This window comes from Triticum dicoccoides, chromosome 1B, assembly GCF_002162155.2.
Source record: "Triticum dicoccoides isolate Atlit2015 ecotype Zavitan chromosome 1B, WEW_v2.0, whole genome shotgun sequence".
Classification (NCBI taxonomy): Eukaryota; Viridiplantae; Streptophyta; class Magnoliopsida; order Poales; family Poaceae; genus Triticum; species Triticum dicoccoides.
Genome location: NC_041381.1, coordinates 573098847 through 573107398, shown reverse-complemented (window position 1 = coordinate 573107398; position 8552 = coordinate 573098847). Strand labels below are relative to the sequence as shown.

The window sequence follows — 8552 nt, the reverse complement described above, 5'->3', positions numbered from 1 at the left end:
AATGTCCCACTTAGCATGGAAGATATGGACCACCCCGTCGCCCCATGAGCGGTACAGGCACACACAATAGATGTTTATTTGAAGCTTTTAGAGATGGCACATGCAAATTTACTTGGAACAACAGGGTAATACCATATATACGTTGATATTGTGGACACTCATGGAAAAAACTTGGCTCAAAGATTTGGATGCACAAGCAGTATTCCCGCTTAGTATAGAATTTTGGCTAGCAAAAGATTCTAAACAAGCACCACATGTTGGAGGATCCATAATAATATAATTTTGATGCAAATATACCCAACCATAACTCATTACATTGTCTTCCTTGTCCAACTTCAACTAATTTGCTCAAGTTATAAAATAATTAATAGGTATTCACAATCATAAAAGTTGTCCAAGGTAATATATTTGTATGTGAAGTTTATCTTCCATATACTAATCATTTTTACTTTCTAAACCTAATGTGAAACTACTACTAAGCATATGGAACATATATAATCTGAGTTTATGACATTCAGTTCATTCAAGAATTTACTCTTAGGATATAAGTGAAGCACAAGAGTGAATGATAAACTACTCCAAAAAGATATAAGTGAAGATCAAATGAGTCGTAAAATAATTAAGTAGCTATGTGAGGACTCTCTATCTCTCTCATTTAAAAGTTTACAGATCTAAGTATTTTATTCAAATAGCAAACTAATAAAAAAGACGCTCGAAGCAAAACACATATCATGTGACAAATACAAATATAGCTCCAAGTGAGGTTACCGATAATGTTGAAGACAAAAGAGGGGAAGCCGTCCGGGGCATCCCCAAGCTTAGACGCTTGATTCATCATGGAATATAACCTTGGGGTGCCTAGGGCATCCCCAATCTTATGGTCTTGCACTCGTTATTCTCCTCATATCGATATATATCTCACCACAAACTTGAAAACTTCAATCACACAAAACATAATGGAATTGTGTGAGATGCGTTAGCATAATAAAACAAATCATTCACTTGGGTACTATAAGAAATATGTCAACTAGTGACCTTCTGTCAGTGACCCTGGAAGAATTGGTCATAGATCTATGACCATCTGAGACCAATTGGTCAAAAGCTGTTTGGGGGGCTCCAAACCCTAAACCATTGCGACCATTTTGGTCAGAAAGGTCGTAATTTCCTTACACGAAATGGTCATAAAGCAAACAGCGCTAGTCCGCTGCCTTATTTCTAGTTGTTAACGACCAATATAGATGGTCATAGCCTTGTAAATTGTGGTGGGTTGCGATGACTAGGCGCCATCTCATCAGTTTTGCCTATGTGTCATGTCCATGTGTCGATTTTTGCCCTAGGTTGTGAAGCAACCTATATTTCTGTTATTCCAAAAATTCCCAAAAAATTCTCATAAATTGTTTGGATCATATCTTCATCAAATATGTCAAAAACCTTCCTTGCCTAGTTCAAAAATAATTCAACAATATTCGTTTTCCTATTCTGTTCGGAGCAGCACTTTGTGAAGGAAGTACCACTTTGGCATGTCCAAATAGTATCCATTTTCTACAGTGCTTTCCTATGCCCAAATAACCATCCTAAACCAAATTCCAGCTCAATCTATTCATTATTTTGAGCCCAGCTTCAACATTCGTATTTATGTCCAGTGTGGTACTTTGCAAAGCAAGTACCACCTAAGCTCCTCCTTTTAAGCTAAAAATTTGTGAACATGATCTTCTTAGTAACTGATCATCCTTAGCCAAAACTCATGCCCATTAGCCATGTACATTTCCCGTACCGCTAATCAAACACTTGGCTGCTAATTCATGTTTGAGCATCGATCAGTCTCCTCGTGAGAATCTTATGTTGTAATTTTCTTCCTAGCACCTACCTGGGGAGTGCCCAACCCACTAGACATGCCTAGGCCGCCCAGAACACATGGCAACGCCACGGTCACGAGGTGACCACGCGGCGGGCATGCGAGTTCATGCGGTGACCAATGCCAGAATAAATAGCAATCTATGAGGCAGCCGCAATTCAAATTTGACCCGCTTCCAACTAAATCGGCGGAAATTTGTCTTTTTCACGAGAGGTGGATCAAATTTTTTTACACCCAACCATTTTGTCAATTGTGCATTAAATATGTCCTAGTATTTTATAAAATTGATTTGGCCCAATTTTGCAACAATTATTTGGGAGGTCCTTCACAAAAAACCTCCTTTTGGGCACTCGAAAAATGGAAAATGGTTTTTTCGTCCAAAGAAAATGAAAACTTCCTTAGGCAATATTGTTTGCCATTCCAAGATGCACCCTTGTGCACAATACAAGATCATTTGAACAAACTATGACATGAATGTGGCCATAGGATTGATCATCTGGCTTGAAAGCCATGAATCTTCACGCATGATAGCTCATTTCTGAGAACACTTTTTAAAAGAATTGCCTTATTGCAAGTTTATTATTTTTCCTGGTAACTTGGTCATATATAATGACACAATACGAAGGTTTTCCAATTTTTTGTTTTTTTGAATTTTTTATGCCCGTTTCAAAATGCGGTCAAAACGGCGAGAATGACCGTTCCTAGCTAGTGGTTGAATCTTGGAAAACTGTTGGTGTTTCTCTAATTAAATAGATACTTATGTACCTAGAAATGATTTTTTTTAAAAATAAAGAGCAAACTACAAGGCAGCTACAGTTCAAATTTGACCCACTTCTCGCTGAATCGACAGAAATTTGTCTTTTTCACGAGAGGTGGATCAAATTTTTTTACACCCAACCATTTGGTCAATTGTGCATTAAATATGGCCTAGTATTTTATAGAAATGATTTGGTACAATTTTGCAACAATTATTTGGGAGGTCCTTCACAAAAAAACCTCCTTTTGGGCACTCGAAAAATGGAGAATGGTTTTTTCGTCCAAAGAAAATGAAAACTTCCTTAGGCAACACTGTTTGCCGTTCCAATATGCACCCTTGTGCACAATATGAGATCATTTTAACAAACTATGCCATGAATTTGGCCATATGTTTGATCATTTGGCTTGAAAGCCATGAATCTTCACGCATGATAGCTCATTTCTGAGAACACTTTTTTAAAAGAATTGCCGTATTACAAGTTTATTATTTTTCCTGGTAACTTGGTCATATATAATGACACAATGAGAAGGTTTTCCAATTTTTTGATTTTTTTGAATTTTTTATGCCCGTTTCAAAATGCGGTCAAAACGGCGGGAATGGCCTTTCCTAGCTACTGGTTGAATCTTCGAAAACTGTTGGTGTTTCTCTTATTAAATAGATACTTATGTACCTAGAAATAATTTTTAGAAAAAATATAGAGAAAACTATGAGGCAGCTGCAGTTCAAATTTTACCCGCTTCCTACTGAATCGGCGGAAGTTTGTCTTTTTCACCAGAGGTGGATCAAAACTTTTGACACCCAACCATTTGGTCAATTGTGCATTAAACATGGCCTAGTATTTTATAAATTTGATTTGGTCCAATTTTGCAACAATTATTTCATATGTTCTTCACAAAAAAACCTCATTTTGGGCACTCGAGAAATGGAAAATGATTTTTTCGTCCAAAGAAAATAAAAAATTTCTTAGGCAACATTGTTTTCCATTCCAATATGTACCCTTGTGCACAATATGAGATCATTTGAACAAACTATGCCATGAATGTGGCCATAAGATTGATCATTTGGCTTGAAAGCCATGAATCTTCACGTGTGATAGCTCATTTCTGAGAACACTTTTTTAAAATAATTGCCGTATTACAAGTTTATTATTCTTCCTGGAAACTTGGTCATATATAGTGACACAATGTGAAAGTTTCCCAATTTTTTTTATTTTTTTTGAATTTTTTATGCCCGTTTCAAAATGCGGTCAAAACGGCGGGCATGACTGTTCCTAGCTAGTGGTTGAATATTGGAGTTTTTTTGGTGTTTCTCTGATTATATAGATACTTTTTTACCTATAAATGATTTTTGGAAAAAATAAAGAGCAAATTATGAGGTAGCTGCAGTTCAAATTTGACCCGTTTTCTACTAAATCAGCGAAAATTTGTCTTTTTCACCAGAGGTGGCTCAAAACTTTTGACACCCAACCATTTGATCAATTGTGCATTAAATATGGCCTAGTATATTAGAAAAATGATTTGGTCCAATTTTGCAACAATTATTTCATAGGTTCTTCACAAAAAACCTCATTTCGGGCACTCGAAAAATGATTAAAAATAGCTAGAAAGATCAAAAATGCATACAAATTGGTGATCACCCATAAAATCTGGTCTAACTTGAGTGAAAATTTGCGAGTTCCCTTTTGCAAAATATTTTTGATAGCTGCTTTACAAAACCCTCTATTTTTATTACAAGGAAACTATTTTAAATCATAGATTTTCTCAGACAATCAGGACTCTTCCGACGGATCACCCCTACTGTAGCTGATCTGAACTGTCCGTTGTAGCCGATCTAAACCATCCACCTCTCAACAGCCCAATCCAAACCCTAGCAGCCCACGGCCGCCTCTCTCTCCCCCTCTCCCTGAGAACATACCCGCCGCCGCCTCTCTCTCCCCTTCTCCCTGATCCAGATCGACGACGATGTCTCTCTCACCCACCGGCAAACCTCGCCCCTACCCACCCACCGGCAAACCTCGCTCCCGGGCTCCACTAGCGCTCTCACCCACCCATCGGCGCTCTCAAAATCCGCTCCGCACTTCATCCCGATCCAGATCTAACCCAAGCGTCCCATCCTCCGCCGCCTCCCCGTCTTCGTTGCCGGAGTTCCCTCCACCGCCGCAGCCATGACGTCACGACCGTGCGCCACCCGCCTCCGGATCCCTCCACCCGCTCGCGCCCCTGCTCCCTCTCCGCCTACGGGGCCGCGCCCCTCGCGCTGCTCCCCGATGACATGGGCGGGCGCGCGGGCCTCGACCCGCGGGGCTTGGCCAAGTGGCGGGCGAGCGATGGCGTCGCGAGGGGGCCGGAGGAGGCCAGGGCGTTCCCTTGCACGCCGCGGCGCCGCCATGTCCCCCCCGCCTCCTCCCCCGGCACCCATCACCATGGTAAGCATCCCCAGCCGAGTCCGCTCTCCCCGTTGGTTGCCCCGGTCATAGAACCGCCTAATATGACCTCCCTTGTCTCCCTCCGCAGATCATCTCCAAGAAGAACCGCCGCGAGATCTACAAGTACCTCTTCCAGGGTGAGCTCCTCCCCCCTCCCCGCCCATTTTATGCACCGCGCCGGCCGTGGCTAGGATTCAGATGCCATCTCGTTAGTCTTCTTCTGTAGGATTCGGTCCATGTGTTGTGTAGGGTATTAACCATGTTGCCCCGTCAGTGTTCTTGGCACCCATTGACCGCAGCGAGTTCGTTTTTATGCGTGGTTGCTGCAAGGTTCGAGCATAGACAGTTTGGACACCACTAACATCCTAACTGTAGAATCTTATTCATGTCAAGCTGCAATCTGGAAGAATTCTACTGACTATTACAGTAGTCTGAGCATCTTAACTGAATTCCTTGGTGCTAATTTCAACTTTTGATGTGTAGAAGAATGCCACTCCTTTGGACGGACTGAATGATTTTACTGATGAATCTATTGTGATGCGTGTGCAGAGGGAGTCTTGTACGCCAAGAAGGACTACAACCTGGCCAAGCACCCCCAGGTCGATGCCTTGAACCTCGAGGTCATCAAGCTCATGCAGAGCTTCAAGTCCAAGGAGTACATCAGGGAGACCTTCTCGTGGCAGCACTACTACTGGTACCTGACCAACAACGGCATTGAGTTCCTCCGCACCTTCCTCAACCTGCCATCTGAGATCGTGCCCAACACCCTTAAGAAGTCTGCCAAGCCCCCGTTCCGCCCCTTCGGCTCTGACCCACCGGGTGACCGCCCCAGGTGAGCTAAATATGTCCATCATCCTGTCTGTCTGTTTTGAGCATAAGGGTTGCTGTTGCTGTTGAGAATATAACCTCATTGATCATCTAGCTATGCTCTAGATTTTTAGTTCGACAAGTACCAAACAAACAACCTGACTGCCGGCTTCGCTTAGTAGGATTTGTGGGTAACCGCGGCACACACACACACCCACACCGACGCTGTATTGCTATTGCATAATGTGCTTTTGCAACTGTGTGCAATGAGTTTACGGGTCTCCTTTGACTGCAGAAGCTGAATATCATTCCCTCTATTAATAAATAAGTGATGTGGTTTTAGTTCACTTATTTATGACCGGAGGTAATATTTTGTAGAATCATTGTTCAGCCTCTTTGTTTATGTGGGGTTCTTATTCATTTGATTTCGTCTTCCTGGCAAGCATCTTTCGTACGTTGAACAGCAATACGGCAATTGTGCACATCTTGTCTGGTTGTCTGAAGGAATGGGGAAGTGTTGCGTGTAGGTGCAGGAGAATAAGCCACGGGTGAGGAAGACTAAGGAGGAGCGGATGGAGATGGTCGAGTCCTTCGTCGACACTTACTGCCCCCATATCTTTCCCCTCTCGCCTTAGTTATAGTTTTGAATTTTGTGTGTGTAGGCACATATAGTCTAACTAACATGCTCATTCTTCTGATTGTTGGTGGTTTGTTTTGCAACCATTTGCAGAAAGTTTGCATTACAAGCCTACTTCTCTAGCGCAAAGTTTCTTAAAATCATGATGAAACCTATATGTTCTATGATTTTGATGTTTTTTTGCGGCGTGATCTAGACTACGATTTTACCCACTATTCTTATTTTTGCAATTTGGTCTATATGATTGGAATGCAATGTTGAGAAAGTGTGTCTTCCTCTTGAGCATCGTTTTGAGCAAATGTTTTATATAGAAGTTGCTGTCGTGGGTTCAATTTGTTCCGATTTGGCTGGGTATGAGTCCCCTTGTTGCAAGGTGAAGACTTGTCTCTCCCTTTGTTTGTTTCGCTCTGGCCACCGTCAAGTGTTTAATTTGAGAATACGCGATGAGAATATGTCATGTATTTCATTAGACAAATAATATTGCCTGTATTTGCATGCTTCCAGGAATGTGTCAAATACTTGTTATGTACATGTAGTGGCACGAGAGTCAAGATTTACTAGTGCTTGCCTCCTTGTGTTATCTGGATGCATTGCTTAATCTACTTTTCTTGTTATATACGTAAGCTCCAAGCCTGATGTGCTAACATGGATAACAATGAACCATCATGTGAAGGGCTAAAACGATCTCAATGGGACAGAACATTAGTTGGTTATCTTATAGCTCAAATGCATTAACAGTGAATAATTTCTATTCTTGATAGTAAACATTGGGTGACATGGCAAACAAAATTTCCTGCAGCATACTGATTGTTAAATCACTAAACATCTTATATGAAGCAACACTTATCTTACAGACATCTAATATGCAATTCTAATAATATGTGAAATACTGATTTTATTTTTTTAGTTGTGTATGTCATTTGTGCATCGATTCCTTTTCTGATGTACCAGCTCCCTAATCATGTTTTTGTCTTTCGGGTTGGTATGTTAGGAGAACCTAGGCGTGCTATGTGGGGCAGCAAAGCAGCAGCTCACAACTTCGGCTTGCAACTCCAGATGAAGGCATCGCGACGACGCATCATGCTACTCCCTTGGAAGGTTGGCTCCTGGACTGTCGGGGATATACCCCGCGTTATGACCCGGCCGGACTTTGCGCTTCACCGATGACCCGCCTGAGGACATGCGACTCACGGGTCTGGTGTCTCACTAGTCAGACGACTCACGAGCCTGACGACTCACGGATGACCCCAACGGCGGGTCAGATAGAAGACTAGGCCCAAGGCCCAGAAGGCCGGCTCATGTTATGGTGGGCCGGCTTAAGAGGAAAGCGTAAGGAATATTCCCTTACAAAGGAAGCAAGACTAGGACTCCACTTGTAATTGAGTAATCCTAATCCTACTACGACTAGTCATGTAACCCGCCCCTTCAACTTATATAAGGAGGGGCAGGGCACCCCAAGAGAGAGAAGAAGAAACAATATCTAGGGCTAGACACAAAGGGGGAGCCGGCTTATGCGGAGAGGTTGGGGAAGACTCCGTCCAGCAGCAGCACGACGGCGTGGTGGTGGTGGAGGAGCGTGGCAATCCTGCAGGGCTTCGCCAAGCACCGCGGGAGAGGAGGAGGACTTGGGAGAGAGGAAGGGCTGCGCCAGAACTTATGGTGCGGCTGCCCTCCCACCCCTCCACTATTTATAGGTGGGGGGAGAGGGGGCCGGCCCCCCTAGATCTCATCTAGGTTTGGGGGCGGCGGCCAAGGGGGAAGGAGTGCCTCCCAAGTCAAGTGGAGGCCCTCCCCCTTAGGGTTTCCCCTCTCCCATGCGCATGGGCCTTGGGGGGGCTGGTGCCCCTGGCCCATTAAGGCTAGGGCACCCCCCCCTACAGCCCATGCTGTTGTATTGGACGTGGTGGACCAATTTCCGGACCTCCAAACCCCTCCGGAATCCTCCGGAACCTTCTGGAAGCTTCCCGGTACAATACCGGAAAAACCCGAACTTTTCCCGGAACCCGAACAACAACTTTCCATATATAAATATTTACCTCCGGACCATTCCGGAACTCCTTGTGATGTCCGG

At 43.4% G+C, this 8552-nt stretch overlaps 1 protein-coding gene across 1 annotated transcript; it reads left to right on the top strand.

Annotated features, from left to right (window-relative positions):
- Positions 1 to 4985: 4985 nt before the first annotated feature.
- LOC119308787 (40S ribosomal protein S10-1-like) lies at positions 4986 to 5873 on the top strand. The gene is made up of 3 exons (XM_037584938.1): positions 4986 to 5037; positions 5126 to 5174; positions 5587 to 5873. The coding sequence occupies exons 1-3, from the start codon at positions 4999 to 5001 to the stop codon at positions 5871 to 5873; spliced, it is 375 nt and encodes a 124-aa protein (XP_037440835.1). The 5' UTR covers positions 4986 to 4998.
- Positions 5874 to 8552: the final 2679 nt, after the last annotated feature.